Source organism: Phyllobates terribilis, unplaced genomic scaffold (assembly GCF_046119375.1).
Source record: "Phyllobates terribilis strain yellow unplaced genomic scaffold, ASM4611937v1 Scaffold_7__3_contigs__length_470593459, whole genome shotgun sequence".
NCBI classification, from domain to species: domain Eukaryota; kingdom Metazoa; phylum Chordata; class Amphibia; order Anura; family Dendrobatidae; genus Phyllobates; species Phyllobates terribilis.
In genome coordinates, this window is record NW_027362767.1 from 288,684,189 (window position 1) to 288,705,591 (window position 21,403).

The 21,403-nt window shown below is 44.7% G+C and overlaps 1 protein-coding gene across 1 annotated transcript in view; it reads left to right on the top strand.

Moving 5' to 3' along the window:
* Positions 1 to 5,651: 5,651 nt before the first annotated feature.
* Positions 5,652 to 21,403, top strand: part of NALF2 (NALCN channel auxiliary factor 2) — a 192,119-nt gene continuing 176,367 nt past the window's right edge. The window contains exon 1 of the mRNA XM_073640927.1: positions 5,652 to 7,291. Coding sequence (XP_073497028.1) covers positions 6,488 to 7,291 — 804 coding nt within the window. The 5' untranslated portion in view covers positions 5,652 to 6,487. The remainder of the gene's footprint in view (positions 7,292 to 21,403) is intronic.

Below are 21,403 nucleotides of genomic sequence, written 5' to 3' on the forward strand. Positions count from 1 at the left end.
TGACACATCTTGCTAAAACGGTCCACGACCACCCAGATGACAGTAAAACCCTCAGAGGGGGGAAGGTCAGTTATAAAGTCCATAGCCAAATGTGTCCAAGGAGCACTGGGGACCTCCAAAGGACAAAGCAACCCCGCAGCAGGAGTATGTGAGGACTTAGATCTAGCACATATAGTACATTGGCGCACCCACTTAATGACTTCCTTCTGCCATCCAGGCCACCAAAAACTGCGACCCACCAGTCTCTTGGTCTCAGAGATTCCGGGATGACCTGCCAACCGAGATTCGTGACACTCAACAAACAAATCTCTCCTAAAGGTCCCAGGCACAAACAACCTCCCATGAGGAGTGTTAGATGGGGCATTCTCCTGAGCTTTAAGAATCTCATCTTCCAAAACGGAGTCTAAAGCAGCTATCACAACACCTTCTTGTAAAATGTTTTCCTCTTTCTCAGCACCGACTATGGGAGAAAAACTGCGAGACAAGGCATCCGCCTTAACATTCTTAGTACCAGGGATGTAAGTAACGGAGAAATTAAACCGCGAGAAAAACAGTGCCCACCTAGCCTGACGGGCATTCAGGCGCTTGGCAGCGTCAAGATATATCAGATTTTTATGATCCGTAAGAACCTGAACGGGAAATTCCGCACCTTCCAAGAAGTGGCGCCAGTGTTCAAATGCGAGTTTAATAGCCAATAATTCCCGATTACCAATATCGTAATTCAATTCAGTCTCCGAAAATTTTTTTGAAAAAAATGCACAGGGATGTAATCCATCCCCGTTATCCTGAGACAATACTGCGCCAACCCCCACAGAGGAAGCATCAACCTCAACCAAAAACGGCCTAGTAACATCAGGCTGCATAAGGATGGGAGCAGAGGTGAACCTCTCCTTGAGATACACAAAAGCTTCAATGGCCTCAGAAGACCACTGAACCGCATCAGCACCTTTCCTGGTGAGATCAGTCAGAGGTTTGACAATACTAGAAAAATTTTTTATGAATTTTCTATAGTAATTGGCGAAACCCAAAAACCTCTGTATTGATTTCAAACCAATAGGCCTAGGCCATTCCTGCACAGCCTGAACCTTAACCGGATCCATCTCAAAACCTTTGCTGGAGATAATGTAGCCCAAAAAACTAATTCTCTGTACAGCGAACTCACATTTCTCCAGCTTAGCAAAAAGCGAATTGTCCATTAATAACTGTAATACCTCACGCACGCTCCGCCAATGAGACTCCAGATCTGGCGAATAAATCAAAATGTCATCCAAATACACAACCACATTTTTACCGATCAAAGGTCTAAGGATGTCATTAATCAGATTCTGAAAAAATGCAGGAGCATTAGTAAGACCAAAAGGCATAACCAGATTCTCAAAATGACCCACAGGAGTGTTAAAAGCAGTCTTCCATTCATCACCCTCCTTCATGCGCAACAGATTGTATGCCCCCTTAAGGTCAATTTTAGAGAACCACTTGGCCCCCAATAACTGGTTAAACAGATCAGGAATCAATGGCAGTGGGTAAGGATTGCGTACCGTAATTTTGTTAATCTCACGAAAATCCAGACAAGGACGTAAACCGCCGTCCTTTTTTTTTACAAAAAAAAATCCAACCGCCACAGGAGACTTAGAGGGCCTAATGTGACCGGCGGCCAAACTTGTCTGTATGTATTCCTCCAAAGCCTTCCTCTCAGGAATAGTAAGGTTAAATAAACGACTTTTAGGAAGAGTCGCTCCAGGGACAAATTCAATAGAACAATCATAGTCTCTATGGGGAGGCAAAACCTGCGATTCTTTCTCAGAAAAAACTCTCCAAAAATCCTGAATAGGAACAGGCAATTCTCCCCTATCCAAAGCTGCAATACGCCCGTTACAACACTTGTCATAACATTTATGGCTCCAGGATTTAATTTCACTGGTAGACCAATCCAGTACAGGATTGTGAAATTTTAACCAGGGCAAACCCAATATTACTGGAGAAGGCAAGTTATTCAACACTACCAAATCCAATTTCTCATGGTGAACACCATTAATAGTGAGAGGAAATTCACTGACCTTGAGAGTAATATTCTTCAAAGGGGAACCATCCACAGAAACCACAGCAATGGGGGATGATAAAGGTTCAGGTTTTAAATTGAGTTTTTCCACGAATCCCCCATCAATAACATTCAGTGTAGACCCGCAATCAACAAACACCCGAAATTCCATTAATTTTTCCTGAGCAATCGTGGAAGCAGCTAAAAATATACCCTTGGAATTTAAACAGGCAATACGGGCGTGACTGACCATTTTTTTTTCTTTCTTCATACGAAGCTCACAGCCTTTAATCAAATGACCAGATTTTCCACAATAGAAACACAAGCCTTCTGAAAAACGACGGTGTTTTTCTTGAGAGCGAGGTGCCACCGATCCAATCTCCATCGGTTCACCACTGTTAGTACACACATTATCATAACCAGAAACTGACATAGCAGAGGATTTGCTCTCATTAACCCTAGCACGCAGTCTTCTGTCCACCCGTATAGCTAATTGCATAGCCTGTTGCAAATCCTCAGGTGTAGGATAAGCAATTAGCAGGTCTTTAACCTTTTCACTGAGCCCAGCAAGAAATAGACTTTTCAGAGCAGAATCGTTCCACCCTGTTTGAGTGGACCAACGACGAAAATGTGTACAATATTTTTCCATATTACCTGATCCTTGTTTTAAACGTCTCAACTCAGTCTCAGCTGATGCCACACGGTCAGGATCATCATATAATAGTCCTAAAGCAGAAAAAAAACTATCCACTGATCTGAAGCATGTATCACTAGGTTGCAAAGAAAAGGCCCACTCCTGAGGCTCTTTGCGCAAAAGTGACATTATGAACCCTACGCGCTGGGATTCATCCCCAGAGGACTTGGGTCTCAAACGAAAATACAATAAGCAAGCATTTTTAAATGAAAAAAATTCTCGATGTTCACCAAAAAATAAATCCGGCAAACATACCTTAGGCTCCAAGAAATATGCTCCAGGACAGTTACTCACGTGCTGACGGAGCTCGGCCACTTCCAGAGAGAGTCCCTGCAGGTGTTTAGCCAAATCCTGAACCGACACCATGATGGAACAAAAAAAAATCTTTCCTTAGAGAATTTACAGGCTGGACTTACTGTTATGTTCTGCTACCAAAGCTAAGGAAAGAGAGGAGATCTGTCCCTACTATAAGACTCAGCTGAATCCCTACGATGTAACAGGGAACCTGATCCTGCGATCAGACCTGCTAAAGTCCTAATCTAGTCTGTACGGAGACCTATAGATTTGGGGAGGGAATCCCTACAAGTACTAAGGACTGGGAGGAATATGGGACACCTCCTAACAGAAATAGCAGCAGACAGACGAACAAACAAAATAGATAGAACCTAGAGGTCCGTAGACCAAGCAAACTAACAGAGTTAGATACAGAGCACAGGCTAGCTAGAAAGTAGATATACAATGAAGTCCAGCAAAGCCAGAAGGGCGGAGCAGGATTAAATAGGCCAACAAGGTCATGTGACCAGCAAAGGAAAAAAAACCTAACAGCAAGGTTCTAACACCTGCACAGTAAAATGTCAAAATAAAAAAATGGCTTGCCCATCTTACAGTGAATGCAGGAAGCACACTTTCTGTGACACACCAGCCTTGGATTCAGGATTTTAATTTAGCAGCAAAAATAGCACCAAGGGGTTTAATAATGCCCTTCCTTGTTTGCAATTCAAGAAGAATAGTGATGAGGCTGTTATTAAGGTGTTGTTAATGCTGTATATCACAGATCAATCAATTCACAGTCACACTCAAAAACTATACAGCCACAGCAGTTCCCTATATATCACTGGAATCTCTATGTTAGAATTCAGCAAATGAGACGATCACTCCCATTTTCAATCGGCTTCAGCGCTGATTAGGCAATTTTTCCATCCATAGGAGTGTCAAGATAAAATATATATATTATAGAAAATCACTTAGTTTCTTTTAATAGATTACCTAATCAGTGTGAATCAATATACCGATGATGGAATAATCTATGTGTATGTATGTATGCAAATGTGTATATGCACATGGATTATGTTAACAGTTAATGAATATATAATTAACAATTCCTGTTCTTATTTGTAGACATGAACAACTAAATGATTTCCTGGGAATGACGTATGCATGTGCATGGCTGATAACAGAGAGATTCATGTCGAGTTGGCAAAGATGGCGCTGAGAGACGAACTCACCCCCTCCCATCAGAATTCCTAAGGCTTTACTCAGACCAAGAGATACATAGATGAGCAAATTACAGCGTGCCGAGTTATCAGAAAAGAGCAATACATTTTACTAATCCCACCTAGAAGAAGAATGCTATTAAACCCCATGTCTACAAAATAAAGTATGCCATTTGCGTGGTTCAGTCTCTGAGTGAAGTTTTTCAACCAGATTAGCAGATTTGGCAAATTAGCTTCTCTGCATGCACTCTGTCTTTTTTCATTTGGAGGTGTCTGTACTAGACCATGTGATGTGATAGCTGCAGGTCAGTATGGGGAAACCCGCATGACGCAATTAGTCCATACTCTGAGTCTTCAGCAGTGTTTAAAATGCAGATATAGAGATGAAGGATGGCATTCCAAGACTTTTTTAAAATCCTCTTTATTTAATAAAACATAACAACATGGATGCGGGGGGAGTGGGTCACCATGAGGGCAACGGCCGTTTTGCATACAAATGACACTTCAACAGGTCCAGGTAGTGTTTGAAATGGCGCCAAGCATTTTTTTTTTATCCAGTCCTCACAAATCGAATCGCAGAGTATTTGACTTCACAGGTACCTACAAATTTTTGGAAATTCGACTCGAAGTTGATCCTCTATTGATGGATATGCTCATTTATAGTTAGTTACTATACATTACATGTATGATTAGACCTCTTACTTGCGGTACACTCTGACAAGAACATGTACAGCACCATCAATCCAGGAAAAGCTTTAAAGCTAAATCTGCCTTAACAACCGGTTTCTTCTATAAATTCAATAAGTCTGGTCTATCATTCAGATTTATTGTGAAACTTCGAGCAGTATGGAGGGGCAGCTTGGCGTCAGCCTTGTCCTTTTAGGGCTGTCCTGCTGCGGTGAATTAACACCTCATATCAGCTTTCCTCTGGTCCATACTAGTTCCAAATGGGACATTTTACTGTCAGTAATCCAATTGTCTATGTGTTGTGTCTGAGCACTGACTAATTGCAGACCAGGATACGTGTCACCTGGCAGCTGAGATCTGGAAGATGTCACACACTGACTCTATTTTGGTAACCAAGGATAGGCACCAATTCCACTTTCCATTTATGATTTTATCACATGTAAGGCTTTTATTACCAATGTGATCGAGTGCGACCATATAGTTCTCTGACAACTGAATTGTGCTTTATGTAGGATATACATGAGGAATGCAAGCTCCTCGGGCAAGAAGCTGGCAGCCAGGGTTATGGTAAAGGCTGACTCACCCGTTATTAGGGGGAGAGGGCTGCTAGAACACAAGAAGCTGAATGGAAGAGAAGATGAATGAGAAGCTGCACATAGTGAATGAAAGAAGAGGAGGGGGAAGGAAGGGGTGGAGAGTCTGCGAAAAGAAGGAGGGGGGCGGCTTTTATAATAAAAAAAACCCCACAGTTGCATAAGGCAGGGAAGGCAGTGCACGTGCATGTGAGCACGGGGCCACGCTTTGACGTGCCTGCGCCCCTCTGATCAATTTCTCAAGGTGTTCTCTGCACAGCTGAAGATGGCGACAGATTAAATAGAAATAATAGGAGACCCAGCTGGGTGATCTCGGCCTGGGTGCACTGCGAGGAAGAGACGGCATGGGAATATTCAGTCCTAGCAGCAGGATGCCCAGGGAGCAGAAGAACAGTGCCCATCAGAAGAGGAAGAGAAAACAATAAGGAGGGCACAGCCACCTTCCAAGGAGCGGAGGAGCAGCAGCAGCCCGGGATCAGCAGGCAGGATGGGCAGCAGGTGCTAGGCACAGGGGATGCCCATACCTGGCTCTGCTGTAGGTCCATAGGGGGGTGGGTGGGGGGATGTGCATGGCTTGTCCCTTGCATCCCCTGTGGACTTCTCCTTGATGTACTGTGCCCCGGGGCTGAATCTTTACACAGGGAGGGGGGTTCTTTTTTCTTGGTTGCTTTCCCAATATTTCCTGCAATGGCCTGTTACTGAGTGACCCGGGCAGGGCGGGTAGGGGAGGGGAGCTCCCATCCCTCCATCCACCTGTCATTGCTCCATCACATCCTCAATATTCTACAATTCATCCTCATTTCTCCTTCCAGTATCTGACCCTCCATCTCCTTGTCCCCCATCCCCCGATGATGCCCCTCTCTGCAGGCCCCCTCATTGGAGGCAGGTGACATTGTGCTGGTGGCACGGAACCCACCACAAACATAGGGGGTGGGGAGAGACTGAGAGTACCCGGCCGCCGAATTCTCCCACCCCCTAAAATATGATCAGGGGGGCTTGGATGTATCCAAGGGAAGATGAGGCCGTCTTAAAGATCTGCTGGGAACCCCGACACAGTGACAAACCGTGCGCCGACTCCGAGAGGGCTCAGAGATGGCGCTTGTCCCTCGCCTCTCTCTTGTTCTTCACCGTCCTGCTGTCTAATCACCTCTGGTTGGTCTCTGCAGGGGCCAAAGCAAGAGGCAACTTCTCATACAGCCAGCAGCCCGGCCGGGGGGAGCTGGACAACTCTAGCTTGCTGTCCCTCCAGAGCTTCCCCGGGGAGGACAGGGGGTGCTGGGGCAACTTCCTAAGCAATTCGACCAAATCTGCTGCTTATCGTCCGCACTGCACTGGTGCCAGGTCCTCTCACCTGGATACTGCCTGCACCAAATTGCATTTGCAAAGACATAGGGGGTCTACGGCCCCCTCCTCCCCCCAATCCTCCTCCTCAAGAACCTACTCCCCTTCCTCTACTTCCTACAACCAAAAGAGGAACTTTTTGAAGGCTTATTTTAACAATTTCACTCTGTCTTTTTGTGATACTTACACCATCCTGGACCTGCTGCTGGGCATGTCCAACCCGGACAGCCTGAACTGCAGCCTGGAGAACCTGATGGAGGACTTCATGGGGGCCCCTGCAGCCTCTGCTGCTGTCACTGACGATGAGGTGTGCAGCACCTGTGTCCAAGCCTACCAGAGACTGGATCAACACGCTCAGGAAAAATACGAGGAGTTTGATTTTGTGTTAGAGAAGTACCTGCAATCTGGGGAGTATTCTGTCAGATCCTGCGTGGGGGACTGCAAGGTAAGGAGGATGTACCCACACCACCCTCTCCAGGTGATCTTGGGCAGGTCAAAGGTTACGCCATAGCATAAATGGCTACTTCACAAGATGCTGGTGAAGTAGGTTATAGACACCAAACCCAACATATTTCTACCAGCTCATATGGAGGTCACCTCAGCCTGTCAATCATTGGAGGCTACAGCTGGAGGACAATTGATTATTCCTTTAGTCGAGAATCAATAGACACACAATTTCCTTGCGCCAATAGAATTATGGAAGAGGATAGTTTCCACTTTAAATTACTACATCAATTCTGATTCTGTGCTGTGAGTTCTGGTTAACTAAATCTTTTGCTTTTCTTGCTAATAGTGGGATCTTTAGTGTAATCTTTATTGGATACCCTGAGCCTTATCTCCTCTGTTGTAGTCCTGTAATGGTCATTTTTTCAGGCTTTATGAACTAGTTTAGTTCCAGTGATGCAAGCATAAGAACAATGTGAAGGAGTAAAAAGTAAAAAAAAAGACTGTGTATTAAGACACTATATTACTATTACATGATTGATAGTACTAAGATTACAAATACTGCTTGCTACTGGTATGTTTATACCCTTTACTATAATAATACGATGCAATATAGGATAGATAGATAGATAGATAGATAGATAGATAGATAGATAGAATCACAATGGTAGTTATATCATCTATACCAGGTACTATGTACAGACTTGTAAGAACTTTTTTTTAAATATTACTTTATTAGGTCTTTAAACAACAGAGATACAAAGAATGCATCAGATTTGTTAAGTTATATATTAACAGATAACATTGTTCACAAAACCAAACAGTTTTCATTTAAACCAACTCTTTGTGTCCTACCAAACTCCTCATCCCCCCCCAAATGTAAGAACTTTTGTCCTTTTTGTAACATACTTTCCTAAAAGTTATTCTTACAAGGACACCAGTAGAAAATACTTGACTCTCCCGTACACTGGTAAACTAATGAGATTTCTTAAAAAGTGCATAAAATATCTAGTGATCAGTTCCAGTTATGAAGCTATAATTATCTGTTGAGAAGGTCCTTCCAGTCCGTCTTTAAACAAGCTTGATTGTATGGATGCAAATATTACTTCCAGTTACCGTTCCTTAAATTATTCTGCAGTATCTTTGGTAGCATTTTATTTAAAGTATTGGCACTGGTTGGAGATGCAGAAAATAACATTTCCTCAACAAGTGATTCAATATTTGGAATGTTGTAAGTGTTACTTCCTTTTTGAGCTGGTCCTTTGAGATGTGCCCACTGCACTGTACATCCTGACGCAGCAGTGGGAGGAGTGCTGGGTATGTGTAACCCTGGACAAAATCTTTTATTGTGTAACCATGGGGAATTATTCCGGATCCTGATTGGCTTGCACATTGCTTGATTTGTAGGTGATGTGACAATGTGGCATAGCTGAAGGCACAGTGTTCTTGTTCTGTAGTTTGCACACTGCATTGCACCTCATGGACTAAACACTGCCCACAATACTACACTGCAGTGCTTCATCAAGCCTGAGCCACCACTCTCTGCCTGTAGGATTGTCTCCGCTCGGCACATTCCTCTCCAGAACCATATATGGAGCAGTACATAAGGGAAGCATGGCCGGGCTCGGAGCACTGCAGCACACTGCAGGCTGCCGCTACAGGAGAAAGTCACATTTCTGGAATGGGGCTGAGGACTATAGGAAATTACACACTATATTTTTAAAGCTTAAAGTCTCATTACTGCTACATTTTAACCCACTGGTGGACATAGAAATGAGCCCTGGTGCAAGAACAATATATGGGCCCTTGGCAGCTCCTAAAAATGCAAAATTGCACCTGCTTTCGAGGTAGTAGTGGCCCCCTTACCTCTTGGTCCTCAGGCTGCACCAATGATATGTCCACCCCTGTTTTAAAAAGCCTTGATGTTAATACTTGGCTTAAGACTAGCTTTGCAACAATTTTTGTGAAGGGCCATTTACAATAAGTGGTTACATAGGTTGAAAAAAAGACCTAGGTCCATCAAGTTCAACCTTCCTCCACCAATTGTCCATGGTTAATGTAGACTACAGGTTATCTTCTTACATGTTGTGGTATCCTCTTACTTTGTGGCATCGCAAGAATATTTAAATTATTCCAGGGTTCTCAGCAGATTAGACAAAATTATTCTTATAATTTTGTAGAGGAGAAATAGTCTTTATTCCGTATTGCGTGCCCTATAAAGACGATGGAAAGTGTTGGCAGGACCCCGTGACTTGTTAATGAATTGTTATACCCCCAGCTCAGCTAATAAAACTTTAATTTCCTCAATTGACATTTGCACAATCTGTGGCTCTTGTGCCAGGCAGACGTGGTATGTGATAAACGCTGAGATTGGTTGACCTCTAGCCCCTTTTACCAGCCTCTTTCTGTAATGGGCCACCCGGGCGGCTGCCTACTACAACAGAAACCAACAGAAACCATGGCAACTAAAACCGCCTGCCAGAAATTGCAGACGCCAACTCCTGCATTGCAATCAGGAGAGCCTGCTATCTGTAGCAGAGGGGGGAAAGGAGAGAGGGGGAGGAGGGAGCAAAAAAAAAGAGGCACAGAAAGACACAAGCACAAATGCCTTGCAAAACAGAATAATACACGTATTCATATGTAGAGTGAAAATAATGGCCGTCTGCGTAGACTGAGCAGAGAGAATGACAGAAAGCAGCATGGTGACAGCGCACAATGGAGAATGATGGAAATCTACCAGATATAGAATAGAGTGGGAAAGGCGGCAGTCATCTGGAAGAGACAAGGCACCTGAAGAATAGTGCAATGCTCTGCAGATGAAGGCCCCCAGCCTCTGACACCTGCTATGGAGTGTGAACCTCAGATGAAGCAGATGTTCTTCAGAATAGAATGGACATGGGGCAAAATGTCCACATTGAGCAGATTAGGTAGATCATATAAATATATTAATGTTCTGGTGTCGTTTTATAGATGTAGGCATCAGATAAAATATTAGGTGTCATGCACACGGATCCATATCACATATACTGCTAATGCATTTGGATGGAGCCATTTATACTATAAAAATATGGCGTAATTCAGATATTTCTAAATGTGGAGTTCACCTAAAAAAAAAAAGAACAGAATCTTTTCAAAGCTTCTCAGGGAAAACTTGGTTTGAGTTCACACTGAACTATGGGGTCTTCATTAGATGGTGCAGTTTGGTTCCATGTTGCACAGTGTACGACAGATTACATGAATGTCGGTGGTTCAGACACACTGGAAGATATATACGCTGATCACACATATCATTAAAACCACCGATGAGTGAAGCGAAGGATATTGATGATCTCTTTGTAATGGAACCTGTCAAGCTGTGGGATTTATTAGACAGCAAGTGAGTAGGAAGTTTTAGAACTTGATGTGTTGGAAACAGGAAAAATGGGCAGGCTCAAGGAACTGAGCGACTTTGTCAAGGACCAAATTTTAATGGCTTGCGAGGTGTTTCCAGCATGCTGTGTGGCATAGGGGGCATAAATGGTAGGGTGTCTGAGGCATTCAGTTTGATGTGCTGAATATGCCACCATGTCCATTACCAGAGGATCAGAAAGTGGTTATCATGTTACAGTTCCTTCCAGTATCATTTCTTCTATATGGATATTATTGATATTTCTATGTTCCCCGGATGAACTTTCTTTGAAGACACGTTGAGATTTTGTCATTGGTGTTAGTTGTGGAGATTGGAAATTGGTGGAAAGCTAGCCTATGTCTATGGTCAACTTTGCTATTAGCCAGGCACCTTGTGAAAGACTACCGATAAGTAAGTTATAGCCATCATGGCTTGAAAAAGGCTCACTGCAATTGAAACGTCGCCACATGGGCTAAATAAAGTCCACTTCGCTTCTGGTAAATATTGGACTGCTGCCTGCTTTTTCTATTTTTGTATATTTTTGCAATAAGCGGATATTTTGCTTGGGAAGACTTGCACCCACCTTACGTGTATAGTGTGCTCTTCCAATTTTCTATTCTACATTATGGCTGTTAGCTAACAGGTCTCATTGGAATTATAGTTTCATCATTTTTAAGGTTGAAAGTAGACATAAATCCATGCAGTTAAATGTATAACCTAACATGTTGGTCAAAAACCCCAATCTAACCTTACCAACCAAAAACCATAACCTAACATCTTGGCAAAAACCCCATGAGGCAGATGCTAATTGCTTCATGTTAAAGGGAATGTGTCAGCAGCTTTTTGCTATGTAGTCTGAGGATAGCATGAGATAGGGGTTAAAACACAGAATTCAACGATGTGTCACACGACTGGCTGTGTGCTGTTATTTACTCATACTGAAGTCTGTGATTGTCATTGTCTGGATTACAGAAGCACATGCCTCCTGGTCTGACTCCACCCCCTTCTGTGATAAGCAGCTCACTGTCTATAGCTATGTACACAGAGAGCCTGGTGTGGGCAGCTTTCTCATCTCTGCTACATGCTGCATCTAAGAACTCTGTGTTATCTAAGTGATACATCGTTGGATTCAGGGTCTCTTTGCCTACATTATGCTGTTCTCAGATGAGGAAGCAAAAACCTGTTGGCAGAATTCCTTTAAGGGAATAATTCCTTCCCAACTCCACATATTGTAATCAGACTAGTTCCCTGGATCAATGTCGCATCACATAATATAGTTCCCATAACCTATAATATTATATTTTTCAAGAAAGGCATCCAGGCTCTCCTTGAACTTTTTAATTAATCAGCCATTACAACACCATGTGGCAGAGAGTTCCATACTCTCACTACTCGTGCTTTAAAAAATGTCTGATGATGAATAAACCTTCTTTGCTCTAGACTTAGAGGATGCCCCTTGTCATCATAAAAAGCCTAGGTGTAAACAGATCATTAGGCTATGTTCACACGTTGCATTTTTTTTGCTGCGTTTTTATGCACATTTTAAGCCGCATTACAGTACCAGCACAGTCTATGAGATGTCAGAAATCTCATGCACACACATTGGGTTTTTCCTGACTGATTTGGCAAACTGCTACGTTTTTGCAAAATGCAGCACGTCACATTTTTCAGTGTTTTTGCACATTTTTCACCCATAGAAAGCAATGGGTAAGCGCAAAAACACAGCAAAAAACACAGGTATCAGGTTTTGATGCAAAAACCTGAGGAAGTTGAATCATGTTTTTTTTTTTTACGCACTAAACTTTTATCAGCATGCTCGAGAGACAAATGTACCAGACAAAAACACAGCAAAAACAAAAAGCAGCAAAATCTCAGCAAAACCTGCTTTTTGTAAGCAGTTTCTTTACTGCTAAGAGAGCATGTTTTGCCTGCGGAAAAAAAAAGTAGCAAAAGCGCAACATGTGAACATGGCCTTAGAAAGATTTCTATACTGTACCTTCATATATTTGTACATTGTAATACGATTGCCCCTAAGCCTTTGTTTTCCAAACTGAAAAAACAAACTTTGAAAATCTTCCTTTGTATTGCAATCAACTCATTGCCATAATAACCTTGGTCGCCTTTCTCTGTACCCGATCTGGTTCAGCTATGTCCGTCTTATACACTGGAGACCAGAACTGTACACAGTATTCTAAGAGTGGTCGCACTAGTGACTTGTATAGAGGCAAAACTATGTTCTTTGTCATGAGCATCTATGCCTCTTTTAATGCAACCCATGATTTTATTTGCTTTGGAAGCAGCTGCCTGACACTGGTCACTAAAGTTGAGCTTACAGTACTGTCTGCCCATATACCAAAGTTTTTTCACTGACCATTTTAGCCAGTGTTTTTATTTTTTCAAGTGTATAACTTTACATTTACAGTATCTACATTAAAATGTAATTATCATTTCTCAGCCCAAGCCTCCAGTTTATATTAATCCCTCTGTTATTTGAAATTACCTTTGCAGAGTTTAGTGTCTACAGATATTGAAATTCTTCTCTATATGTCCTCTACAAAATCATTAATACATATGCTAAAAAGAGAGCCCAATACTGACCCCCATGGTACTTCGCTGTTAACTCAAACCGAATGTGTTCCAATATTAATCACCTTCTGTTTTATATCAGTGAGGTAGATGTTAACCCAACTACACATATTTTCCCATAGTCCCATTGCTCTCATTTTATGTCCAAACCATTCATGTAGCACTGTATCAACCACCTTTGAAAAGTCCAGATAGAGGACATCTACTGGTCCAGTCAGGAACTTACTTTTTCATAGAAGCTTATCAGATTAGTTTATCAGGACCAAACCATCATCAATGTCTGATCGGTAGGGGTGTCACACCCGGCACCCCTGATGGTCAGCTGTTCTAGTAGCTGGCGGCGGTTGGAAGTGTTCAGCTACGGAGCTGATCCGATTACTGATAGTGGCCGGGTACTGTACATCCACCCCCTATTGATTTGTGTAGTACCCGGCCACGACCACTATCAGTAGACAGAGCAGCATCATAACTGAGAGCCGAAAAAAAACTGATCAGCGGGGATGCCAGGTGCTGCATGCACACCGATCAGACCTTGATGACCTATCCTAAGGATAGGTTATTATCAATGTTAAATTAGTGGACAACCTCTTTAATGGAGAATTTATGGCATCTCTCATCTGTTGTGGGTGTTTTGTGTAAATACTGTAGAAAATAAAGCATTTAAAAGATTGGGCTTTCCCTCATCCTTTTCCATCATTTCTCCCAAATTATTTTGAAGGTCGCCAACACTATCAAGTTTGAGTTTATTACTGTTAATGTAGTTGAAGAATATTTTTTTATTTTTGCTTTCTTTGGCAATGAGCCTCAATGTCTCTTTGCTGCCTTGATTTGCTTTTGACACAATTCATTTTTTTCGCTCTATATATTTATTTCCTTGTCACTAGCTTTCTTTTTGTCATTTCTTACACCCCTTACAGCTTTATTTAGTCATGGTGGTTTCCTCCTATTTCTACCTTGTTTATTCTTATAGGGTATATGTTGTGCACAGGTCCTATTCGGGATGTTTATAGAAGTGTCCCATTTGCTTTGTGTACTTTTATTTTATGGGACATTGTCCCAGTTTATAGCACCAAGATCATCTCTTAGCCTTTGGAAAGTCGCCTTCCTGAAGTTTAGTCTCTTTGTAGCTGCTCTACTATTGAATTTATTAAAGGATGCGAAAAAATTTGTTATTTTGTTATCACTATTACCCAAGTGACCTCCTAACTGTATGAATATTGGTTAGATTTAGGTCTAAAAGTGCCCCCCCCCCCCCCTTGATGGGTGCTGCACCAGTTGTGAGAGATAATTATCTTTTAATATTGCCTTGATTTTGCCATCTAATCTGAGACCAGCATAATGGAAAGACAAAGACCCTGATTACAGTAATATGTCACTTACTTGGCTGCTTGTTGTAGTTTCAATAAAATCATTTTTTTATCAGTCCTCCTAGCACGTGTAACCCCACCCCCACCACTGATTGGCATTTTTTTGCCTATGCACAGTATACACGGAAAGTTGCCAATCAGTGGTGTGGGTAGGGTTATAGAGCTCAGCATTCAGATAGACCTGCAGCAGCTAAAATTGTGATTTTATCAAAACTGCAGCAAGCAGCCCAGTAAGTGATACATCACTGGAATCAGGGTCTTTGCTCCTACATAATACTGCTCTCAGATGGGGGAGCAATAACCTGGTGACTGATTCCCTGTATACTAGCCACCTGACAATCACATTGTGTTACTGTGATGTAGCATATAGCTCTTACTACAATATGCTAGGGAGCAAGCACATAGTGTGAGCATATTTTACTCTGTTACTAATAGTCAGAGGGGACATCTATAGTTGAGTGTTAACAGACACTATTTCTGAGTGTCGACACCTATGTGCACACACCAATTACATGATGAAAAACCTTTAAAATGAATGTATGTTTATGTTACTAAACTGAACTCAATGGTCAAAAATATTGGAATCAATATATAATTGTCCCTACACAAGTCTTTGCAGCAGTTTAAGCAGACAGGAAGAAAGAGTGTCTCCTGGGATGAAAACTTTTTAGACTTTTTCATATTAACCAATTTTTTCATATCTAAGCAATACCGAACTGATTATGATTAGTGATGAGAAAGCACTAAAATGTTCTGGTACTCGTTGCTCGGGTCGAGCACATAGGAATACTCGAGTACTCGGTTGGAGTAATGAGCCCAATGTAAGTCTATGGGAAACTCGAGCATTTTTCAGGCGGCTCCTCCCGGCGGTCTGCAGAGGGACTAAAAATTGCCCAAATTGATGGGAACAGTGCTCAAATGACATGGGAACAGCGCGGGAAAGACCCCTGGAAGTATTTTTGACTCCCAGGTCACTGATGTCAACAACGTTGTCAGAGGTATTATGCCACTTTTACGGACTCACAATAAAACATACAAAAACGAAACCAAAATGGATTTTCCTGGGAAATATGTTAAGGAACATCCTTTCCAGGGTAATGACTTGTATATAAGGCAAAATAAATAACCAAAATCAAAAATACTCCTCCACACCTTGGGCTATGTTCACACGTAGCATTTTTGATGCATTTTTGCACTTTTGCATTGCTTTCAACCAAGACAAATGCATTTACCGGGAAATGTCATTTTAACATTTTACAACCTTATCTGGCCATGTGGTGTGTGAAACGTCATCAGACACATCCTGTTTCATTTATGAAGCAGGGATTGTGAGAGTCACAAACACTATTTTTACAGCCTTACTATTCTTAAAGGGCCAGCAGTCGGCTATGCTTTGTTGTTCCCATTATTAAAGAGTGGGTCTCCTATGCTGTTATTGCATATGCAGTGACTGCAAGGGCAGCCAAAAATTTGTACGCACCCCAATACCCCTTTGAAGAGACATATAGGAGGGTCTCAGTAAAAAAAAAGTTTCCATTATAAAGGAGTGGGTCTCCTATAGTGGTAATGCCCATGCAGTGACTGCAAGGGCTGCCAAAATTTGGGAAAAAACCCAATAATAATTTAAAGACACATTGAGGTGGGCTACAGTAACGAGTACAACATGTTCCCATTAAAGAGGAATGGGTCTCCTATACTGTTTGCCTATGCAGTGAATACAATGGCTGCCAAAAATTTGGAGGCACTCCAATGCCTCTTGCAAGAGACGTAGATATGGTGATATGGCAGATATGGTGGTGATATGAAGGAGGATGTGGAGGATGATGAGGATAAGGAGGAGGACAAGAGAAAATAGACAAAATCAGGAAGCGTATACCCATGTCTGGGTTTGAAGACAGAGGTGCATGGGAATACACCTCCCAAAAAAACCCCACTGTATTTGAGTTTGTTACGCTGCTATCATTCGGTGGTGTTGAGAAGTCTGGCCCAATCCAGTCCTTGTTCATTTTTATAAGAGTTAGCCTGTCAGCATTTTCAGTTGACAGGCGGATGTGCCTATCGGTTATAATTCCACCAGCGGCACTAAAAACCCCCTCTGACAAAACGCAAGCAGCAGGGCAGGCCAGGACCTCCAAGGTGTAGAGAGACAGTTCATGCCACGTGTCCAGCTTGGATACCCAATAATTATAAGACACAGAGGAATCACGGAAGACATTAGTATGGTGCAAGGTACTCCCTCACCATCTTCCGAAACTTTTCCTTCCTTGTGAGAGTACCCCACGTCTCAGGGTCTGTGCGATGGGAGGGTCTGAGAAAACTGTCCTAGAACTTTGACAGTGTTCCCCTGCCTCTGCTGGATTGCATTTATGTCCCTCTCACCTGTACTCCATGGTTGTCCAACGAACTGTGACCTCTGCAGCTAGCGTTTTCAGATGGGAATTTTTTCAATAATTCCACAAGGGCCTTCTCGTACTGCCCCATTTTAATAGGCCTGTCCTGCGTGGGAATAAGAGACAGAAAGTTCTCCTTGTATCGTGGGTCTAGAAGTGACACCAACCAGTAATGACTGTCACCAAAAATTTGGACAATGCGAAGGTCAAGGGAAAGGCAGCATAACAAACTCAGCCATGTGTGCCAGACTGCAAAGAGGCAAGACTTCCATGTCCTCACCAAGAGGACGACTGACCATGCTCTCCTCTTCCTCCTCCTGTTCCTCCTCCTCCCTGTCCTCAGGCCATCCACGCTGAACAGACGGCATAACAGTTGTGCAGGTAGTACAGTCTATAGCGCAGGAAACTAGCTCCTGTTGTTCCTCCTCCTCCTCCTTTTCCTCACTGTCACCCAATCCACGTTGGAATGAGATGAGGCTGGGCTGTGTGTAATCACCCTGTATGGTTCCTTGCTCCATCTCATCGTGCTCCGCTTGCAATGCCTCCTCTTTGATTGTGAGCAGAGAGCGTTTCAGAAGACAGAGAAGCGGGATGGTGGCGCTAATTATGGCTTCATCGCCGCTCACCATCTAGTTGTAGTCCTCAAAGTAGTCCTCATATGGTACATATGTCTGACATCCATGTCCACTCCTGAGGTCTTATGTGTGGAGTCTAAACTGAATACCAACGGCCTTGTTGATGCTGGTACTCAACAACTGCCCTCTTCTGCTCACAAATCCTTCCCAAGATCTGTAATGTAGAGTTAGAAGCTCTTCAAGAGGTAGTCACCATTTCCGGTGACTACCTCTTGAAGCTCATCAAGAGAATGCCAAGAGTGTGCAAAGCGGTCATCAAAGCAAAAGGTGGCTACTTTGAAGAACCTAGAATATAAGACATATTTTCAGTTGTTTCACACTTTTTTGTTAAGTATATAATTCCACATGTGTTGATTCATAGTTTTGATGCCTTCAGTTTGAATGTACAATTTTCATAGTCATGAAAATACAGAAAAATCTTTAAATGAGAAGGTGTGTCCAAACTTTTGGTCTGTACTGTATATAGATATATATAGTGGAATACCTATACTAACTATAAATAAGCAAATCTCTCCCTACTCTGCCTGATTCCAGGGTAGACTGTGACGAGCATGGCGGCACCAGGTCTTATATAGACCTGATGACGCTGTGCGGCCAGCCAATCACTGTAATGCCCACAACCAACATGTCTACGGCATTACAGTGTGTGGCAGACAATCCCTGCATGTTCATTGGATCTCTAAAGAGCGCCAAACATGCAGGGAGGGGACCCGAGTTCCCGCCCGAGCAACCCGGAAATACTCGCCGAGCACCGTGACGCTCGGGCGAGTAACTAGCTCATTTGCTCATCACTAATTATAATCCTATAACCATAGTCATAAGGTAATTGCTAAAATAATGTTTTACCAATCAACGCTCAATCCTTTTGTTACGTTTTTTTTACTTTGCTAGATATGCATTGAAGTTTCCATGGCAGGAATAATGCAAACACACAAGTTGTGAGAACAGACACTATTAATTGTGTCTAACAATAACAACATACATTAGATTACTGGCAAAATAGTAGAGACACAATAATTGTTTATTTGGAGAAGGGGCAACACTTACCTGGGCACAACATTAGTGTATACTGTGTGTGTCTGTACATGTATTGGAGCACAGAACTGAAGAGCCAGTCATGCTCAAGAAAATTGAAACGTCTACACCCGTTCAGCTGGCGCTTTCTTCTTTTTTTGTCATTGCTATGTGTAGCTCATCCGAGAGAGTTATCAAAGCAAATACATAGCTCAAATAAAGAGAAGGTGCATGAGCGCTGATTGTGGACATACCCTTATCATTCTCTGATCAGAGTATGATCATACTATGACCCGATTTTCTCGGATGACGAGAAGATGATCTTCTCCATTCTGTCAGACCATGGAAATTGGACTGCACGCAGATGAAATCCGAGTGCAGTCTAATGTTTTCCGCTGACTCATTGACTTGCATGGCCGAATGTGTGGCACCCCAAGAGTCCGGTTGCCACAGAGGCATTGCCTCCCTCACAAGGGGTGATGCTGTGCCTGGAAGCAAGGAGGGGTCCCCTAATCAGCTTTTCCAGCATACAACACTTTCCTGGCTCCAGACCAGAAAGGGGAGCTCCTCCCCTTAGCAACTGGAATCTGGAGGCGAGGTTAGAGAAAGTAAGGAAAGAGGTGTTGAAGACTGGACAGCGACGAGGAAGGACCTGGGGAAGGGAGTTGTGTACAAGCTCACCCCAGAGAGAAGTGACTCGACCCCTGAGCCTGCAGCTGCTCCCTCTTCTGGCGCCGCGCCCGCTCCTCCTTTGCTAGCTGCGCACAGATCTCCCGCCTGCGAACTGCAGCCGCCCTCGTCTCCTGTGCAAACCCCATCGGATCCTCCCCAGACTGGTCCCATTCTATCTGGACCTCTTCCTCCGGGAGCTGGAAGACGGCGACTGGCTGTGGTATGGGCAGGAGTGGAACAAGCGGGGCCTCGGCCTCTGCGGACAGGTCCTTCCGCCGACTGGAGTGAACCCATCCCTCCGGCACAGGGACCGGCTCTCCATCGGGTCCGGTGAGCTGGCTGTACAGGTCGGTCCCAAGGGGTGGTGGCTTCGGGACCGGGGGCGCACGCGGTTCAGAGGCTCCTGGGGATGCCAGGCCTTGCGACCGGGCCTGGAGCGAGCTGCTTCCGACCGCATCCGGGGTCAGGGGGCACGGCTTGGGGCCTGCGTGCCGGCGGTGGGAGCGGGGTAGGCGCAGCGACGCCCGGAACGTCTGGCTCCGCGACAGCGTCCAGAGGCAGGTTGGTGGCATTAGGGCTGGTGGCGGGGGTGTCCCCCTTACCTGCCTCCAGGGCTGCGCTACTCTCAGCTTCCGGCCTCCGCTCCTCGTCCTCAGGGGCTGGCTCGCTGGTCGGTGCTGGCGGCGTCCCATGCTGCTGGGCCGCGATCCGCCGGGCCATCTCCTCTCTCCACTCTTCTACAGCTTCTCGCTGCGCTTGGACCATCCTCCGGTCCAAATCCTCCAACGCCGTCCGAAGGAACTCCGGGTCTCCTCCTGGGAGCTGCGCCATCAGCTCCTTGAGGCTGTACGGTGCCGCGATGGCCTGCAGCAAGCCACCCGTCAGGGTGCTGGAGTCGGTGCTGCTTGCCATCTCCGGGTGTGGTCTGCCGAGACTCATCCAAACCACACCCTGCTCCCCGGTTTTCTTCTCTTTCCGCTCCCATTGGGGGTGGTCCTGGGGCCATCTTCTGACAATCACTCTCAGGGGCAGCCCCCCCACGTTGATGGACATCTCTGCAGCCGCACTCATGGCTGTTGAGGGTGGGCTCCGCCGTCGGCGCCATTCTGGGACCTCACCCACGATGGGAGGTGGCTTCCTGTTATCTTTTGGCGCGCACATTATGGCGTCTGTTCTTCTGGGGCGGGCGCCATTTTCAATACAGTGAAACAGTCTCTATTCAGGCACGCAATACCCGCTTGTGGCGGGTTGGTCACGATCCTGCCGACTACGCCAAAGTTGACTCGCCCCCTGGGCCACGTGGGGAACCCAGGACCGGGCCTTTGGTGGGATGCTGGGGGTTGTAGTCACCGTGGTGGTGACCCGCCCGGTCCCGTGGCTCAGGGTGGTCAAACCAGTGGCAGTCTATTGATATGGTTTTCATTTTTTTCAAGTGTCCGACTACGCCACCCGTGGATTGCGGTCAGGATGAGCCGCCGCTGCAGGGCAGACCGCTGGAGCTGATGTTGGTGAGCAGCACAGAGATGGTATAACTCCCCACGGGAAGAGTGTAGCCCTAGGGCAGTGTAGGTGAATGATGGGGGTGATGGTGCGCGGGAATAATAACTCAGAGTCTCTGTAATGCAGTCCAGGATCTTTACTCACAGTTCATTACTCCACTTTACTCCGGCCGGCTGTAACTTCCCGCGTCGCACCATGTTCACCAGGTGAGGGGGCTCAGCCAACTCTCAGATAATTTTGGAGCGCTTCGCAGGACCCCCTTCTCGTGTCCTTCCTCTGGCCTGTCATACCCCACCAGTGACCACGCTTCTGTCCGGCTGCCTCGGGCCTTCTCTGGGTAAACTTCGGCGCCAGTTTCCCTGACCCTATGTGGTGCCTTCCTAGCGGGTGTAGCGAGGGGCTGCACCATATAAAATGTCACAGCCTCCGGTTTCTAGTTGAGGGTAGTTCCCCGCCTCCACTAGTTTCGGGGACCGGTCTCCCCCTTGGCCTGACCCCACTACTCAGGTAGATGCGGGCATATGGTGGCTACCAGCCGGTCCACACCCCTGGGGTCCCTTC